A 20,173-nucleotide genomic window follows, 5' to 3' on the forward strand; every position below is an offset into this window, starting at 1 on the left:
TTCACTTGGAGCACCTCACCTGGCTACCAGACACAGCCTAAGGCTTCCCGGAGCCAGCTGCTCTTCTGGGTCCCGTTGTTAGCATTATTCTTTCTTTGGAGTGAAGTACGGCTCTCTTTTGTCCGAGTGGCATGGAAGTCCCACTGTGACAAGCCTTGCATGTGCAGCTATGTATGTGGTTTGGTTAGAGCAGACATTGGTCCCCAAAACCAGCTGGCTACCATCACCGCCACCATGAGTCTTTTTGGGATATCTTTACCTTTACCTCTCCTGAATTGCTTTGAAGTCTAGTTCCTGGAGCATCCCCCTGAGGCCTGTTTTTCTCCTGGCATTTGTGTCTGTGTGTGTGTGGAGGGGGGGGGGGGGTCCTCTTTGGTTTGGACAGCCAAGAGTTCAGGGTCCGTTGGTGAAGTCAGCTGTCGATATGTGTTTTGATTTTGCTTTGCTTTTGTTTTTTTGCTTTTTTTATTTTGTGCTTTTTTTTCTTTTTCTTTTCTTCCAAACTCCATAACATCCATTGGAAACAGAAATAGAGAAACTCTCTGTTTCTAAAGCCTTTTTACTTCTTGCCCAGGTATCTGGAGATCTTCCAAGATGACTTCAGACTCTGTTGACTGTTCCTTTTAATTTTCTAAGAGTCAATTTTAGGTCCTTTTTATTTAGCAAAAATGAATTTCCTTTTTACATTTTAATTTTACATCTTAATTGTTCCTATACAGATTATTAAATTATATATATGATCAAAGTGGGAAATTTTGTAGGAAAATACTCATTTCCATTATCTTGGAAAAAGATCCCAACAAAATGCCCTTTTTTACTTTTAAAACCACTTTTCTGCCGGGCGTGGTAGCACACACCTTTAATCCCAGCACTTGGGAGGCAGGCGGATTTCTGAGTTCAAGGCCAGCCTGGTCTACAGAGTGAGTTCCAGGACAGCCAGGGCTATACAGAGAAACCCTGTCTTGGAGAAAAAACAAAAACAAAAACCACTTTTCTAAAGGTATCTATGGCTCTATTATTGTTGTTGTTTACATAGATACAGCTTACCTTGTTTGTCTTTGTCTTTCTTCAGACCTGTTACTCTCTGGCATTATCCTCAGCTATAAACATACTTAACCTTATTGTCTGACAGTGCTAGAATTTTAATCACAGCTGTGAAGATTGGCTTAATTTGAGATGTAGGAGTTGGTATTGTTAGAGTATATGCACTGGAACAAGCTGGAAACACCTGAATATCACTGTGCGTTTAAAGCCCTTCTTTTCCTCTTCATCTGCAGTCCTTTGAGTGTGTAGCCAGTGTCATCATTTTCGACAAGGTCTTGTTGAGCTGCATGTGTTAATCTTTAAGCCATACATGATTCTTATCTTGACAAAGGAGATGAGAAGTTAAGTAGACAATGTTTAATGATTGTAAGTGGATAAAGAGTAAAATCCAGTTGTTTAGTGCACTGGTTTTACAGTGGCATGTTATACAAAATTAGGATTAGTAGAATGGCAAACAGGGTGGGTCTTTCCAAAGTGATGGGATGTTGAAGTGGGCCTGGTTAGCCTGAGTCACTGCAGGCTCAGCCAGCCAGCATCTGCTGCCGCAGCCTGCACAGGCACACAGTTGAGCTAATGCTCATTCCTGATTGACTTTAGAAACTGTTCAGTGCTCCCTCCCTGAGCCCAGACACTGCTGTTAAACCCCTACAAAATAACACTGTTAACTCTGTCCCAACTAATTGGGGTCCTTAGCTAGTTCTCTCTAAGTATGTGCTACTCTGCCATTCTGTATCACCTCTGGGTGGATTTTCCCTTCTGCATCTGTAGGTAGTTGACAGTGACACTCTGAAGACCTTCTGGGGATAGGTCAGCCTGCTGTGCAACTTCTTCTGACCCTGTAACTGAACTTGTTTGTAGCAAGCAGCCTGCAAGCCCTGTGTCTGCAGCTTGCTTCAGCTCAACTTGATCCAATCCATCCTGCATTTGCTTGAGTTTACATTCTGGTAGCTCTGTGGCAAGAGAAAGTTTTCATGTGGCCTTGTTCATAAATAAGACTTAATACACATCCACAGTGTCCGTGTGTCTGTGTGTGTCTGAGAGTTGTCCACATGTATTACCTGCAATAATGAATTATAAGATGAAAGAAAAAAATCTCCCTTGCAAGTCGGCCTTTTATTTTATTTATTTATTCATTTATTTATTGTTAACCCTTTCCTTGGCATGCTGTGCATAGTTGTGACCTTATGGTATAAGTAATTTAGTATTTTTACTGTTCTTTTTAAAGCATGCTTCGATTTGGCCACTTATTCATAATTTTCACTTTAACCTCTGCATAATTCCTGGGAACTTGACGTGCTAGAATTTACTGACCCATCATCCCCAATTTGGAAATTCATTATTTCATCTTTGTTTATTATAGAACACAATATGCTGTGAACAGCTGCTTTGTCTTCTATAATCAGAAAGACGAGCCTTTGTCTCCCATCTTTAGGAACTGTAGATTAAGCTGTTATATTAGAAGAAGACGTATGTGAATCTGTAATGCTGTAAAGACATGGAGCTGACATGGAGAGAGAGATTCTTTCTAGCCTTCAGCATCAGCAGTGCAGGGTGTTCGAGATGTTCTTGAATCTGAAGAGAATATTTATGGGTTGGCCTAAGGTGACATAATCTACGCTGAAGGAGCTGTGGCTCGGAGTAGAAGTCCTCAGATGTACACTGGGCTGTGAGCCCTTCATTTGGCTGGGAAAGCTCACAACTGTGGTCTCAAGGCGGGCTCTATTCAAAGGAGCTGAATTCCTCAAAATAACCAGGCCAGGGACAGGCTGAAGCACCAGTAGTGTAGCCATGCCCAGAACCCTTCTAGTTGAGCTGCTGCTGCTGTTTTCCTGAAGAATTTTCTCTCTGGAGGTGCCTTCTATAGAACTCGGATCTGAAGTCACATGAACAAGGGAAGGACTAGGACTGACTGGTCTGATGCTTCTGTCCCAGTGAAGGAATAACAAAGTATTTACAGTGAGCATCCTGGGTCAGAAACACATGTTGATTCCCCACTGACAGCAGTGGCAGGGTTAGAAGGTGTCTAAAGGCTTCCAAGCTTTGGGCACAGCTGTCCTGGGAGCCCAGTGACTATGGGAAGTTTTCTTGCAGGGTTTTCCTTTCCTAGGTGATCCATCACTAGACCTCTGTTGTAGGATGTAGTTCTAGTAGAATTAAAATTGAGTGGCTCAAAAATGTATGATTAATTACATTCAGTTTCAATTAAGAGTATTGATCCCAACTGTTGCTCTGGCCCCTGGAGGAGAAAAATTGGCAGCCTGAGAACCAGCAGTCACCTATTTATCCTCACTAGCCCTTGTCACAACTCGTTTACCCGATTACCTAGTCTTTCTTACCCTACTGCTTCCCAGTCACTTTCATAAATTACCTTAGTTTTTTTTTTTTTCCTTAGAATGTGATTCTAGGAAGATAGTTCAGTGGATATAACTGCTTGTCCCACAAGCTTAAGGACTAAAATTCTAATCCCTAGAGCAAATGCAAAAGCCAGTTGTGTGTCATAAACATCTGGTATCCCAGCACTCCTAAGGGGGAGTGGAGGTGGAGACAGTAGGACCCCCAAAGGTTCATGAACCAGCTACCAAGGTGTACACAGAAGAAAAACATCAAAGAGACGCTGCCTTAAACCACACAGAAGGTGAGGACCTTCTCCTGGAAATTTTCCCCTGACCACCATGCAAATACTGTGGCTTGTGCACACCAACATGGACACATATAAACACACACACAATAATAACAAAATATTTTTCTTAGAATAGAATAAAATAAAGATGACTTGCTCACATGTACTATGTATTTTCATAAGGGGTGTGTGTGTGTGTATCAGAAACAAAAACTATATAACAGCAGAATGGAGATTATTTAATCAAAGCAATAGTTATGATTTTTTTTTCAGCATTGACAGACTGCTCTTAAAATACTGCATTGTCAGAGGCAGGTAAATAAGTAAATATTGACTCATTTAAGGACACGGCTGGGATACAACAGGAAATTCATAGCCTGTCACTAAAAGTTAGGCTTGGTATCTATCTTCAGGTGGCTGAAAGACTGGCTTATAGAACAGGGATCACACGTGTCCCATGTGGTAAATCTAGGACTGGTAAGTAAGAACTTTAGAGGATCTTCAGATTTTAGGCTCAGGACTTGTCTAGCTTTTAAAGATAGATGAGTCTGCCCAGGAGCAAGCCAGGTTTAGGTAATACATTTTGAATTTACTTAACTTATCTGCTAATGTTTGCTGACTTTCATGTTCCTTCTAATTTACTGCTTTACGATTTTGTAGCTGACATTCCCAATGCTACTGACAAGGCAGGATCTATCCCTGGAGAGTGCTTTGTCTTTTTGCTTGGATTTGAGTTTAGAAGGATGTCGACTCCACTGTGGAGTGCAGTTAGCATTGTAAAGCTGGGCTAGAAGGCAGGTGAGAAGCCTGGGGTAGGTCGTCTTAGGCATCTCCCCTAAAATCCGCTTACCCCATAGACAACATTTGACTTGACTCTCTGACAGAGTTTGTTTGAAGGAAGACAAAAAGCTTCCCAAGTACTCACAGAAACTTACATCTTTAGGAGTTACAGAAATAAGCAATGGTAACCCTGGACTTAGGTGTGTAAGGATGTACACCCATCCGAGGTCCCCAGTGCCGCAGACAGGCCATGAAAGTCAGGTTGAGGAGCACATTGGATTGGAGCATGAACATTAGCATGCAGCTCCATGAAGCAGTTTAGTAGAGCCCTGAGCTGCTTAAAGAACTTGTGTGTCAAAGAGCATTTGAGGAAGAAGTTAGAAATTGCCTGCTTCAGAAATGTGGGGCAGGGAAAAAGAAATGGTAACAGACAATAGAGAGACAGTGCCTTCCGTGACTAATAGAAGGGTCCTTGTTTTAGTCCTCAAGGCCATGTGGCAGGTACATTTGTCTGCCATGGTCTCCATTGCTCCTTCCCTGTCACTGCCAGCAGAGGGGATCTGCAGAGAGGAGCATGTGAGACAGTGCTGCTCTGAACCCTCAGTTCCTGGCTTAAGAAACAAAGATGAGTGTGTAGAGGTGGCTACACAGAACACATCCCTTTATACTGAGGAGAGATATCACAACACTTTTTTGAGCTGCAGGTAGAAGGTGAGGCTGTAATGAGCATGTCTGCTAGCTGCAGTGAGCTCTTCAGGCTTCTGTCTGATTTTTAATTTATCTGTTTCCCTCCATCATTCTGCTTACTAGTTGAAAGGATGCCCTGATCACACATGGACATCTCTGCAGGATGCCATGCCCAAGGGGCAGATATGTCCCTCCTAAGTGTAATGCTGAATCTTACCTAAGACAAATTTTAAGTGTCAGGCAGGAGAAGCTGCTATGACTCTTGTGATGTCTTAGAGATTGCTACCAGACAGTAAAGATTCCAAGCATGGTTCATCTCCAGGGGTATAAAATACCTGTTCTCAACACTACTTAAATACTGTCAGTTTAGGAAAAATAGGAGCAAATGCTAACATAGGTATGGGTTTTGATTGGTATAAAAATGCCATTGTCAATTGCTTGGTTTCTGAGCTCAAATGTTCTCTTAGCACCATTTTGGTCATCGCATTAAGAATGCCCATAGTTACTGAAGCATTTTAATAGTTATACAGTCACACTCTTCTCATTGGATTTCATGCCCAGAGATAATTCTGCTTGTAATTCCAGAGGCCATGCCTCTCACACTGCATGGTGGGGATTGTCACTGGGGAGGGGCCACAGTTTGGACTCCTGTTATCTTTTATATGCAATTTTTTTTTCTAATTTTGTCCTTTTAATTAGCAGCTAAATATTCATGGTATCATTACTAAGCATGCAGATTGTTATGGCTTTGGGTCAAGTTGTGATCGGTGGGTGAACTTAAGGAGTTTTGCTTTTGTAGGCCGAGTCTATGCTGTGCTGTCAAAGCGAGAAGGTCGAGTACTTCAGGAAGAGATGAAGGAAGGGACGGACATGTTCATCATCAAGGCAGTGCTGCCTGTGGCGGAAAGCTTTGGCTTTGCGGATGAAATCAGGAAGAGGACCAGCGGACTGGCCAGCCCACAGCTGGTATTCAGCCACTGGGAGGTGAGATGCAGACCCACCTTCCCGTGAACCAGGCAGAGGCTAAGTGAAGTTGGCTGTTACTGGCATGGGGCCCAGGCAAGGAGCTGGTGAAAGCCAGCGCATAGCACCAACCCAGCATGCACTCTGTCTATAGCGTAAATCAAAGTTACAGGGCATTTAGTCCATTCTTCTCCTGCTGCAGACATATATTAAGTTAAAGAAAAATGACAGCACTTTTGAATGTGAAACTTTTGAATGTGAAACTCAAACGCTTTTCTCTTGGGGGTAGGAGGATGGGGAGAGATTCTTCCAGCATCCGAGGGGAGAACTCTTGAAGGGAGAGCTGCCGTTTGTCTTTATAAGCTCCTGCCATTCTGGGGAAGGGCATAGCTCACACAGCCTTTCCTTGACCACAACATGGAGTCAAACACACAGCAAATCCTTGTGCAGTCACAAAGGGACACTCAGTAGGTGCACTACAGGGAAGAGAAGGGAGTTGTGAGTACTGTGTTCTGAGTGTGTGGGAGGCATGGGGTAGGCCTTCCTGAAGAGACCCTTAAAGGAGAATTAGCCAATAACTAGCAGAGAGAACACTCAGTCAGAAGAGCATAGGCCAGGAAAACTGAGGAAGGAAAAAGCCTGAAGCCGAGGAGAGGCTGTCTGAAAACAGCAGTGCTTTCTTATTTGTAGGAAACCTAAGTAACTAGCTCCCTCCCTTCTTCCGTGGTGGTGTTTCCTGGGGGTGTGACTGTCTGCTGGGCTCGGGGTGACATGCTGCCTCTGCTGCCGAGACTTCTCTTCTGGGATCACTCATGTGGAGCAACCACCCCGAGCCCCGAGCGCAGGCCTTTGCTCCTGGCCAGGGTTCCTTCTGCTGTCTGCACTTCTCACTTCCTGTAGCTCGATGGCTTTCTTTCTCTGGGATTCTTTAAACACAGAGCTTGCATTTACATGGTTAGTGAAAAGTGAAAATAATTGAGGCAGACCTTTCTCTTTAATCTGCGACCAACAAAGTAAGGAATAAGACTTTGAAGAACCTGACTTTGGACAGGCACATCTGCTTTAATTCAGCAGTCCCTGTCACCTGGATAGGTGTATGCAGTTTCCAGTCCAGAGCACTGGATGTCTGCTTTCCCCATGAAAGTCCAGTCCATGATGCGTGATAGAACCAAACAATGCTCACACTTAGCTGCATCTCGTTAGCTGGCATAAGTGGTGTTTTACAGTCTCTCAGGTGAAATGTCTCTTGATTTTTACACTTTTGAATGCTAAATGATGCTCTGATGATTTCCTTCATTGCCTTTTTACCAAGTAGCCTTCATCTTTGTTTCTCATTGTGTCGAAAGCATCTAGAGCACTGTTAACCCTCAGCTTAGAGTTAACCATTTCCTGTTTATCCAAAATTCTAGCTTTTGAGCCTGGGTTTGGTTTCTTGCATAAAACACGAAGCAGTAAAAGAGAGAAGTAGATTTAAAGTGGCAGTGCCTAGAGGTCAGGAAGTGTCTGCTGGGGTCCTGGGGTCCTACTGGCCCGGTGTGTGGTGGCATGGCTGTGCAGCTAAACGTTGTCTGTGACTGAGTAAGATGGCTCTGCTTCTGGGTAGTGACCTTGAGAGGTGCTGCCCCAGTCTCATCGGTGCTGCCCTTGCTGAGAGCAGCTGTCAGAACTCAGCCTTCTGACATCATAGATGACAGTCATCCAGCTCACAAGGCTGGCCTAGGTCAACACTGGCACAGGAAAGTGGGTTATAGTGTCTCTGATCTAACAGAGGGTATTGGGTACATAAGGCCTAGGACTTTCTATAAACAGAGCCTTAAGTAAGCCTCAGAGCTGTTACACTGTCATTGTTATTGAATGAGCGATATATCATATATTTTACTTTCGTTTTAAAAGCTCATGAAAGGAGTGAGGTATGAATAAGTTTCTCAGGTTGGCTATGCAGCCACAACTGGTTTTGGATCCCCGATCCTTCTACCTCCACTCCTCAGCTAGTGAGGTTATATGTTTACACCACCATACCTGACCAGAAAAAAATTGTATGCTGAGTCTTCCTTTGAAAATGATTTTATTGAGTCTCTTTAAATTTTTATGAATGGGTCTAGACAGAAAGCTCGGGGTGAAAACATGGCTCTGCAAACATGAGAACTTGAGTTCATATCGCTAGTATCGCTAGCACGCATGTGAAAAAGCAAGTATAGCTGCAGATGTCTACAGTCCTGGCACTGGGAGGATAAGACAGGCGAGTTGTGGCTCACTGACCAGCCAGCCAAGTGAAGACACCAGGCAGTCTCCTCTGGCTTCCGTGAACACATTCATAGCCATGCACCCACACATTCATATGCATGCAGTACGCGCGCGCACGCGCGCGCGCGCACACACACACACACACACACACACACACACACAAAGGTTGTCCTTCATTTCCTGGTTGGCAAATACGGTAGGGAGAAAAGGGGTAAGACTGCTCTAACAGCGGCATCCCAAAATACAGTGGGCCACTCAGGCAGAGGGTATTTCTCCTTCCAGTCTGAGAAGGCAGTACAGAGTTGGCACATGGCTCTGTGACAACCCAGTTCATCCTGATTTCCTTGATGGTCACAGCCATTGGTCTGTTACCCACCACAGCTCCATCTCAGTCAGAAGGGCTAGGGCTACAAAAGCAGTCCCAATCCAACCCTTAGAATAAAGTTTGGATTTTCCTCCTTATCCCATCACCCAGAACCACATCTAACAAGGCCCCCACCTGAGGAAGCTGGGAAATATAGTCTTTAACTAGGAGTCCACAGACTGCTGCCCCTTGTCTGTTATTGGAAGATAGCCTTATCAGCTCACTTGATAGTTTCTGTAGCTGCTTTCAAAAAGAGTTAAATTGTTAAGATAGATTTTGGGGGTGTGGCTAGCTCTTATAGAAGTACCTCTGTTCCCCCAAAACGCATGTGGCCATGTACCCATCTGAATCAGGAGAGTAGGCACATGCAAAAACAGCAAGGTTTACTGTAGGTAAACGCTTGCACAGGAGCCATGGTAAGCTTACTATACTTTGCGTCTCAGAATCTTTTTTTTTTTTTTTTGAGCCTGAGTTGAACTTACACACTTAGTAATGTGTAAAAAACTCTAGTGTCTGTTGCATCTGCAGACAGTTATTAAAAAAAAAAAAAGACAATAAATAATTTTAGAGGGAATTTTTGTCAAGAAAACTTCTGTCCTGGTTGTAATGCCTTCTTTCTGTCCTTATCTTGCCACTTGCCGTGGTCCTATTTCCAAAAGCTTCAAATCTTTGAAAGTCTTTAAAACTGCATCATAATTAAATGTCACTGATCTGGTACCCCCACCCCCAGCGAGGTTTAGAAATAACATGGTTGTTGAGATCTGCCTTCTCACTCCAAGTATTTTTTTTCATTTGTGTTCGGGCATACCATATAATTTTCAATCAAGAGCTTTTGAGAGAAAGTGCTTCAGAAAATAGAGGAAATGAAATTACAGGCATTTTCCACGAGGAAACCTTTGAAGTCAGCGATCTCATAATTTCTTTCTAAGTTTTACCCTTGCTTGAAGAAGGGGGGAAACGGAGCTAATAACAGACACGGCAGAGAAAGCCTTCTCAGCCAACGGTGCTGCGCACACGTGTCAGCCCAACCCCTCTTCATCCTGAAGTGACCTGGGGAGACCTGAGGCTGAGGCAGGTGGACAGAAGAGCTCCAAGAGGTTATTTTGGGTGTGGTGATTCCCACCTGCTGGACCCAAAGACATGGAACCCCTAAGCCTTCTCCTCTAGAGCTGTGTGTGTGTGTGTGTGTGTGTGTGTGTGTGTGTGTGTGTGTGTGCTCATGTGCATGTGTTTCCACGCACGTGTGTCTGTGTGGGCAGCAGCTCGCTTGGGCACCCTCCTGTTAGCTGAAAGGTGGTATACTCCTCGCGCTCTTGATTTGGAAAAACTGATCTGAGGAGTGAGCTCTGGGCAGTCAGGTTCAGTGTGAATGAATGAGGAAGAAGGACCCTTCCATCTAACCTGATGACAGTTCCTGCTCTACAGTGTAGCGAGACCTTTCTATACTTCCAAACTAGACAGCCAGAGTGGGCTGGGCTTCCCTTACTCCATCTCCCCTGTGTTGGAGTGTCTTTGGCATATTGATGCAGGTAGCTTCAGGATGACCACACAGGTATGGGAGTGGTGAATGTGAAGGCAGAGACCCTACTCGGGTTAGATCTCAGCACACAGCTTGAGATATTACAGCCTAGACCCTCAGGGAGTTTCCAAGGGATATAGTGCATACAAACAGCAGCCCTGGAATCATGTAAGGAGAAAAACTGAGCCGACCTCAGATGTCTTTAGCAGAGGTCCCAGCATGATAGGACCCATTACACACAAAGTCCTGTGTATGAGTGTGTGTGTGTGTGTGTGTGTGTGTGTGTGTACACGCACATGTGCACACATGTGTGTGTATACATACTTGTATGTACATGTATGACTGGATGCATGCGTGTGTCATGTGTATGTGTGTGTGTGTATGTGTGCTCATATGCATGTGTGTGTGTGTCCGTGTGGACAACAGCTCTCTTGGGTGCCTTCACTAGCCCTCAGTACATATAAACCAGACGTGGTAACACACTGGTAACCACAGCACCTAGCAGGTAGAGGCAGGAGAGTCAGAAGTCATCTTCAACTACTGAGTGATTTCTGATCCATCATGGGCTACATGAGCTATCACAAAAACAATAAGCAAGACCATGTTCGCATAAGTTGATCATTATTAGAGACAAAGGGAAAGTTAGTGAAGGCATCAGTCAGATAGCTTTCTCATTTTCATTAAAGATGGAACCATTTCGTTCATGCTTGTGGAGTGTTTCCCTAAGAACTCAGAGTGACACATGTTCCAAGACTGTTGAATGGGCACCATTTTTCACAGCCCCCTTGAGTCTTCATGTTTGTGTATTATCATTCCTAGGAAGATTAAATGTTCATTTCTGGACTTGTTTCATTAGCCAAAGACTGATGAAATTTAACATCCACCTCACCTAGCCCATCCTGTCACCTCTTACAAGGTCATTCCCAGCGACCCATTCTGGGTGCCGACCACGGAGGAGGAGTACCTGCACTTCGGGGAGAAGGCGGATTCCGAGAACCAGGCCCGGAAGTACATGAATGCCGTGCGGAAGCGGAAGGGCCTCTATGTGGAAGAAAAGATTGTAGAACACGCTGAAAAGCAGAGAACCCTCAGCAAAAACAAGTAGCTAAAAAGAAGTCACTACTGTTGGTGGTGGGGCCTTTCCTTTTTATGAATTAACAAGTATTATCAAGGGTCTAATCCGGGAAAATCTCACTTTGGTGGGTGGATTCACTTTCAGTAATAAACATGTCCTATATATTTTAAAGGCATCAGAGAACATACTTTCAAACTGTTTCTTTAGTTAATTCTGTTTCACAGTTAGAGTTGATTACATTATGAAGAGTTATTATCACAACTCTCAGCAGTTAGGTTTGTGCTGAGGTCAAGGCTGCCCTTGGTACTAAGCACTGCTGGGCAGACACCATAGGCGGGCTTCATCTCTAGGACCTGAGTGGCTGCTCGACTCGCATTGGCTAGTGTCACGTGCCAAGGTTGTCCTCCTGTGAACTTCACCTGAGTTACTGGCTTAGTCCTCAGTCATTTGGAGAAAACACTTAGAGAGCAGCTGCTTCTTCAAAAGTGCCAGTCACTTGCAGTGTTAGCTAGCGACAACAGCCCACGACAGCCTGTGTTCCTGCTCCTTTACAGAGTGCCCGCTCCTTCCTAAATTAGTGTCCTTGAGCATTATGCCCTGGACCTTTCTATTAAAAACAGAGAGGAGTTTCTGTGCTTGTCTTTGCCATTCCTTCTTAAACACACCGAAGAGCTAAAAGCCAACGTGCCTGGACCACTGCCAGTGTTGTAAATGGTTTTCCTGTTGTTTAGATATTCCCATTCAAGGGACAAATGAAATGTGGTCAAAATCAGGTCTGTAGTTTCTGATACTGCATAATAATGTTATAGTCACATGAGGGATTTTTATCATATAATTATCACAAGTAACATTATTGAAATACCTTTAATGGGTATCCTTAATAATCTGTGTCACTCTTAATAGGGGTTGTGGACACTTTATCTTTAATCTTCAGACCCTTGGCATAGCTGGTCTAATTGACCCAGACTTTAGAGAAGCACTCCTAGGTAACTCGCGGTCTGTTTAAATTTAACAGATAATGGTATTTGAACTAGGGTAGGAACGTAGTGTCACGTATGGGTTTACTTAAACACTGGGATGATAAGAAAAGCTAGCTCATGACTGATAGCAGATGTAGATACCATCATTCAGCAGTGTCATCCACACTTGATCAATATATGTAAGAGAGGCTAACCCAGAACGCTTTGGGGCTCCCTCTGCAGTTCCACTGAGCACAGGAGTGGGGCTCTCAGGATGGTAGATGGCTGCTTTTCTTTCCCCTTATTAGAGAAGGACACTAATGGGCAACACTGTCACAGAGGGACATGAGCAGGGATGGGGCTGAGTTGCCACCTAACCTCCCCAGCTGTATTAACTCCCTTGTGGGCCCCAGTCTTAAAACACTCTCCCCTTTTGTGACTGTAGAGCAAGACTGTCTTACTGTGTGACCCATATACTATTCCCAGATCCTAGCCCCAACCTGTAAAGTCACTGAAAGCAAACCAAGAAGCTTGCATGGCCATCGGAGAAGTTCTGTTAGTACTACTTTCTCAGAGTCGTTTGTGAAGAGTCTTCAGTGGCAGCACGGAAGGCCAGCCTGAGAAAACACAAAAGCAGGTCTGCTCCTGGCCTGCCTGCCGTGGTTGCTGCAGAACCTGCCTCCCCTTCCAAATAGTAAGAGGACCTTAGAGACAGTTCCGAAGAGAAGACACGGGTCAGAAGCAGTGGTGTAGACGTGAGGCCAGACTTGCTACACTAGTCCCAAGTATAAGCAACAGGAGAGGAAGGCTAGGAGGGACCAGGCTCTGGGACTTCCCTGTGGGAGGAGTCGGCAAACCCTCCCAGCTCCACTCTTCCTGGGAGGCCAGAAGGGGCCTGCTCTTTGGATGGAGCCTTATGGAGCCTTGGTGAGTGCCCTTCTTCAGCGACCCTAGGAGGGTGTCTAGCACTGAAGAGGAAAGGGCTGGGAAGGTGGCTTCTGTTGTATGTTGGCACATATAATCAGTTGGCCCTCAGAGCTATTAAAATAGGAATAGACATAATTGGGACCTGGTAAGGAGGCAAGGATGTGCTCAGCCAGGCACTCAGTGGCTGTGGAACCTCTGCCACCAGGGTCTGCCTCTCCTTTCCATGAGCAAGAGAGCCTTGGAGAAAGCAGTCCACTGTAAACTGGAGCTACAGTGGCCCAACATGGTTAGGCACAACCCTGGTCTGGCCAGTGACTACACATAAGTACCCATGACAACACAACCAGACTAGAACTTCTAATCTGCTAGCCTTACCTGTTTTGCACACTTGGAATTGACAAATACATCACAGATGGCTGAGGTCTGGAAGGGCTCGCCTTGGACTATCCTCTCCCCATTTCATAGGTCAAGGCAACCAGTGCTCCTTAAAGGATTCCTGCTAATGTCAAGAAAGTAGATAGAAGATAGAGTGTGAGGCCAGATTACACCAGAGCCATTAGCAAGGGAGTCAGGGAGACAACTTACGCATCCCACATTCAGGCTGTATGTATGGTAGCTTATAGTTTTCCCCTCTCCGGTGTCCTAAAGGGCAGTGAGTGAGATCTAGAAAACAGCCCCACACTTTTCATTTCAAGAAAGAGTTGAGGAACTGCAGTACAGGAAGTAGTGTAGGTGTGATCGTTCCACACTCAGGACACACAGGTCCTTCAGCCACAGAAGATCGCTCACACTGAGGGATCAGGAGAGACCAGTTTTGAAAAGCATTAAGGCAAAGGTCAGTCAGAGGAAGATGCATGACATACTGTGTGTGCCCATCCCAGAGTGCTAGACTGAGCAAAAGAAACCCACTTTGTAGTAAGACACATTGTGAGGCAGTGGTCCTCAGAGTGGTGCCCTGGACCAGCAACATCAACTGGTCACCTGAAAGCTGGTCAAGGCAAATCTTCAGCCCCTCCTGGAATTCCCAAGTGAAATGGAGCTGTCTAAAGAGTGGCCCTGGGGGTGTTCACACCCAGGTTGGAGAGACAGGACGCAGCATGTGTTTTTGTATTTACCTTGTGATTTACAGAGGAAAACACACATTTTTCATCCTGCAGTAATCATTGGCAGTGATCATTCCTTAATAATAAGTAGGATTTGGCTAAGCATTATTTGGGTATTCTTCCCCTTTACACTAGATTCAAAGATGCTCAAGCCTTTCAGATATGTGCTCTGTTTTTTGTAGGACTGGGATTCTCAAGTTAAAGGTGAAAGGACAAAATTTAACAGCAACAACAAAAATTTAATTTGAAAAGGAGCATCCGCCTTCAAATGGCCCGCTTCTGACCTCTTGAGGATGCGCAGGGCCCATGAGGATGCGCAGGGCCCATGAGGATGCGCAGGACCCATGTGTGCCAATGAACAGATGTGTGATGGAAAGGGGGGAAAGCTGAAAGAATAGAACAGTGCTTACATGGTGGAGGAGGCAGAACTGGAGGCATGATGGCGGTAATAGATGTGAGAAATGGCTGAGGCTGACAGTGGGACAGCTCATTGCCCAATGTGGTGGGGTGGGGTGGGGTGCAACAGCCTGGAGCTGATGCAGACTCCGCCTCTGAAACGTTCTACTTGGCCTTGAGATACCCCTGGCTTTGGGAATGATGAGGACTGGGCCTCCTTGGAGAACCAACCACCTTGGTCCATGGTGCTACTGAGAGCCCTCTGTGGGTCAGTGGTCCTCATGTGGGCAGGAGCTGTCTAGATGGTTGTCCTGCCCCAGGGGCTTGGGGGATAAGGATGCGAGTAGCCTGTGCTGCCACCAGAAACTCTGGTGATGTCAGGGTCCCTGCCACCACCAAGGGCCAGCCAAGTCTGGGTCTGTGATCCTCAAGCAGCCGGGGTCTGTGTTGATGTCAGTTGCCAGTATTAACTTCCCAAGGCCATTCACATGTCCATAGTCTCTGCTGTAGCCTGAAGCCATGCTGCCACCGGGGGCCATACTGATGTGAGTGGTCTGTGGTGCCACCTGAAGACATGTTGATGTCCACATGCTGGGGCTGCCTCAGAGGGCTTTGCTTGGGTTCTTGATCCTACTGCAGGCAGGTGCCCTGTTTGTGGTCTGTGCTGTCACCAGAAACCATGAGGAAGCCCATGTTCTGAGCTCCAGCTGACTATAAAGGAAGTCACTTTGGCAGATGCACAATTGAGGAAAAGGGGCATAGATGACTTCTGTGACAACCCCCCTCCCCAACAAAAAGGAAGCCATCAAAGAGAGCTCTTTAAAAATTGTGATAAGGATGCTAAAGTGTAAGTCTCCACAACTGATGTCTTCTGGCAGGTAAAGAAGGACTCAGTGGTTTTTAGGGGCCTCCCCTGGGAATTGAACCGTGCTTCAGTAAGTCTGGGCGACACAGATTGCATTTGCTTCTGCTTGTTGGTTTTTATTTTGTTGGAATCAAAGTCACAGGGCCAGAGGGCTAGATATGGAAGGACTGGGAGATGAGTGTAACTGATCGGTTGTATGACGTGAAAAAAAATCAATAAAAGTATTATTTTGGGGAAAAAAATGAAATTTCTGGATGAAGCGGGGCAGATGGAGGAAGAGTTCACCTGTCTTTTAAGTCCAGTAGCCAAGGGAGGAACTGAGTGTCCACAGCTCTCAGATCTGGGTCGCTTTTTTTTTTTTTTTAAGGAGAAAAGACTAGATCAAACTGGAAAGGGTTGTTTGAACATCAGATTTAGATACTTCCTTTTTTATTTGCCCTAATTCAAAAAAGAAACAGCCTTCTAAAGTGTCTAGTTGTGTTCCCTCCCCTCCTTCCCCCCACTCCTCTTCCCTCCCTGAAACCCCTGCTTCTCTTTTCTCCCATAAAGCTGGTATGTGTATCCCATGGGGTCACTGGAAATGCATGGGATGTTTTAGAAGCTGCCCTTATGTGTGTGTGTGTGTGTGTGTGTGTGTGTGTGTGTGTGTGTGTGTGTGTGTGGTGGCTCTGAAAGCAACTTCCCTGTAGATGCAGGCTCGAGGAGAATTTATTGTACTGCTTCCAAAAGCTGTGGAGTTTTACTGTCATCCTTTAGCCCTTCAAAATAAATAGAATTTGTCGTGTGGGATGGAGTTTGATGCAGAAAAGATGTGCTCCCTGACCAAATATTTCTTTAAAAAACGAGAAAAGTAGCCTTGTGTCTGAGATTGCAGACGATAAGTACCCCAGTTTCTGTTTCAAAGTATAAGGGTTCACTATTGTGGTCCATGATTCGCGGAAGAATGACAAACACCCCAGACACAAATAGTATATAAATGCAAAGTGTTTTATTCTGCAGAAGTTCAGCATGCTGGGGTCTCCCCATCACCAAGATAGAGAGACATCCAAATGAGCTTGCAGGCCTGATTTAAAGCACATTAGGGAATTCCAGGGCAGGTGACCCCTATGTTAATCTGCTGGGTCCATCTCTGTGGACATTCCATTACTGGAGTGTGGGGGCTGAAAACTGGCGGGGGGGGGGGTCTGGAAACTGTTGCTGAGGAAGTCTGGAAACTGCTGCTGACTTACCTCCGGCCAGGTGGCAGGGCGGCTTCTGAGACCTGGACTTGCCTGGAATTGCCCAGGTCTTGGAAACAGAAATTTAGGCCTAGTCTCCTTGACTGCCCATCTGAAGCTTGTCCGGGAATTACTCACCCTGCCACTTTTTTTTTTTGGGGGGGGGGGGGCAGTGCGGCACACCGCCAACCTGTTTACTTCATCCTCACCTGCACCCCAGCCTTTCACCAGCTGCACTGCTGCCAAAACCTGAGATCCTGCCAGCATCTTTAAAAGTGACTGAGACACCAGAATCTCTGACTTAATGAGTTTGAGGTGTAGCTTGGATATCAAGGGAGTAAAACTCCACAGGTGGCTGCTTTGCAGTTCAGGTGGACAGCTATGACCTGACCCCTCAGTGGAGGACTCTAAAGCTCCCAGAGATGGTGTATCCCCCACTGGGGGCTCTGCAGCCTGTAAGTGGTGGAGTAGATAGATGCCTTTGTGCTGCAGATAACAGAAACCCCAGGTAAGGAGCTTCAAGAAGCCTGGTGTGCTGGTGGCACATGCCTATGATCTCAGTACTTAGGGCCTGAGACAAGGATCCCATAATTTGGAGGCCAGACCCAGATGCTAGAAACCAGCAACAAAACAAAACAGAAAAGCCACTTGGAGAGCCTGTTCCCAGCTGATACAATGACACTACAGCCATCAAAGCCCCAGGTTCCCTCTGTCTCTTGACGAACCTTACCCAGAATCTCTGTTATCAGGTTTGCTTTTTTTCTAAGATTTATTTTTAAATTATAAGTATGTGTTTGGGGTGAGTGAGCATGTACATCTAGGTGCATTTGCCTGTGTCAGCCCTATCTTGTTCAACAATATGTACTGGAGTGGAAAATGACCATACACTTTGGCTTGACGATCTGTTTAGCAGTTCACAGGGGGATCAAAGATGCCCTACCAAGGCTACACATAAGGCTACACATTTGCCCTAATGGTGGAACACTACCTCAGTGAACATAGTAAATCACTGATGTTCCTTTGAAAAACTGGAGATTTTTTTTTTCCTTAACTGTGGTATGTGTTTGGGGGTGCCATAGTTCTTTTAGGCAAAGGCCTTCTCTGATGATCTTCTGTGAAAAGGCTCTCTTAGATGATCTTAGCTTGTGTGCCTAACTTTGATTCAGAGTGGGCTTATTCGGATACACTTTCCTTGGGGTGAGCAGGGGTATATATGGACCTTGGAGGGTGGGGAGGAGTTTTCAGAGTAAATGCAAATCATTGGTTAGAGTTCTGTGAATACCTTATTTGCATGGAGAAGCATGCCAGGAATCCCAGGTACTTGCTGGGCGGGTTCTTAGGGGGAGGTGGGGTGGGGAAGAAGAGGAAAAGAGGAAGTTGAACCGGGCTGTCTGCCAGGAGCTACTAGACCTTCCCCAGGTAGAGGGTGTGAGGGTTCTGAGAGAAGGGGAAGCTCTGCTGGCAAAGGGAGTCCTCCTTTTGCCCTGTGCTCAGAGAAGCTATCTGGTCACGGTAGACTTAGACCTTAATTAGCAAGGTTTCCCCACAGTTAATACTAGAGAATTTGAGGATGTATGAGGATCTAAAAAAAAAAAACAATCAAGCCAGCCACACCACAGTGTTCTACTGAATTTGTCTGCATTGTGTACTTATGTGTACATTAAGAACAATGCTAAGACCATCTGAAGGCGTCCTGAATCTGTTGAATTTATCAGCTCTGTAAGCTTCAGGGATCACTTTCTCTTTTCATATCACTTGCCATGAAGTTCTGCTTTGGTTTTTTTTTGGTTTTTTTTGGTTTTTTTTTTTTTTGCACACCAAAGGTATATTACTTTGCATATCAGCAAAAATCATTATAAGTTAAAATGATGAAATAGTCTCGAGCCTATAACTAAACAGTGCTGGCTGCTTGGTAAGGACTGGTCACTGACACCTACACATTAGAATAGGACAGATAGGACACTGTTGGTGTGGTATGGAGAGAAAAGAGGCACGGCTCAGAGCGGCTGGCCGGCAGACACAGGCCAACACAGTGCCAGCCAGCCTTCAGGCAGATATGTCACAATGTCTGATTGATAACTCTCACAGGCAAGGAAGCCAGGCTGTTTGTGCCAACCCTGGCTTTCCGAAGGAACCCACTGACCCTCTACAATCTCTGTGACTTAGAACACTAGTGTACTGGCTCTGGAACGCTCATGTTTTTGAGTCATGTGACTGTGTCACAGACCAAACAGCCTGGCAGGATTTCTTAGGAATTAGAGTGGGGTGCACTGGGGATAACCAATAGCCAGTTAACTGGCAAAGGACTGGAGGGAAAACGACACACACACATACACACACACACACACATACACACACACGCACACACACACATCCCTCTGCAGTAGAGGAAAGAGCTATGGCATCACTGTCCTGGGCCTTGGCACTGGCTGCAGGTCTTCCAGCCTCCTCTAAGTGCATTTTGGTTCAACCTCCTGGTTACTTATCCTGATGCCCTGTAGTGCCTTCCAGGTTTCCCAGAGGATTTAGCCAGGGGACTCAGACCTTGTCCCCCTTGTTTCTGGTATAAATGTAAGCCACCTCTACCCTGTACCATATGGTAACCTGAGGGATGACTTCTGGTGCTAAAATGGGAAAACGGTGGAGTTGATTTCCTCCTGATAGCCTCTGGCCAACTTTCAGCCACCCCATATTTTCTTTTAAAAAAAACTATAATGTGGAAGAAAAAGTTGCTGGTGACAGGAAGGTAAAATCAGCTCCCACCCCAGAGCAGGCAGGAGCTCCTGGGAGAGACTGGAGAGCCCCTATGTGCCTGGAGCATATCTGAAATCTGAAATCTGACATCCTGATAGGAAGGTCCCCAAGGTTTCTTTGACTCTGCCACCCTGTTGGTGACTTTCCAGGAGTGCATACATACAAACCTTGTCCAACTGTCACCAGACAGGAATTAGGGGCATTAAATTCAGCAGGCTGCCGATGGATCTCATACACACATCTACACCTTTAATGATGATAGGGTACCATTATGTGCCTTATATGGTGGGCTGCCTCACATCCTGAGTCTACCCTAGAAAAAGAGAACACGAACCAGACTAACTCCACAATGAAGTCCTAGCCCCAGCCATTCACATCACCTAAAAGCCAAGAGACTCTGTGTCTAGATCAGATACAGGATATAGATGCCACCATCTTGTGATGTGGTTGTGACCCATCCCCTGGCCTAAAAAGGAGAGGGAGACCAAGGAGAGTCCACCTGGGATCTGCCTTTCAGATCTGTCTCCTTTCAGACAGACTCTCCTCAGCAGCTGTGTGAGAACCTGGGAGGTGCTGCGGGGTAGGCCTTCCATGGATACAAAGGGAGAGCAGCAGGAATCTTCCAACTGGTAATAAGGACACTTGCTCCACTATGT

The 20,173-nt window shown here is 45.6% G+C and overlaps 1 protein-coding gene across 1 annotated transcript in view; it reads left to right on the top strand.

Annotated features, from left to right (window-relative positions):
- Positions 1-11,467, top strand: part of Efl1 (elongation factor like GTPase 1) — a 123,373-nt gene extending 111,906 nt beyond the window's left edge. The window contains exons 19-20 of the mRNA XM_021194843.2: positions 5,931-6,115; positions 11,138-11,467. Coding sequence (XP_021050502.1) covers positions 5,931-6,115; positions 11,138-11,326 — 374 coding nt within the window. The 3' untranslated portion in view covers positions 11,327-11,467. The remainder of the gene's footprint in view (positions 1-5,930; positions 6,116-11,137) is intronic.
- Positions 11,468-20,173: the final 8,706 nt, after the last annotated feature.

This window comes from Mus pahari, chromosome 1, assembly GCF_900095145.1.
Source record: "Mus pahari chromosome 1, PAHARI_EIJ_v1.1, whole genome shotgun sequence".
NCBI classification, from domain to species: domain Eukaryota; kingdom Metazoa; phylum Chordata; class Mammalia; order Rodentia; family Muridae; genus Mus; species Mus pahari.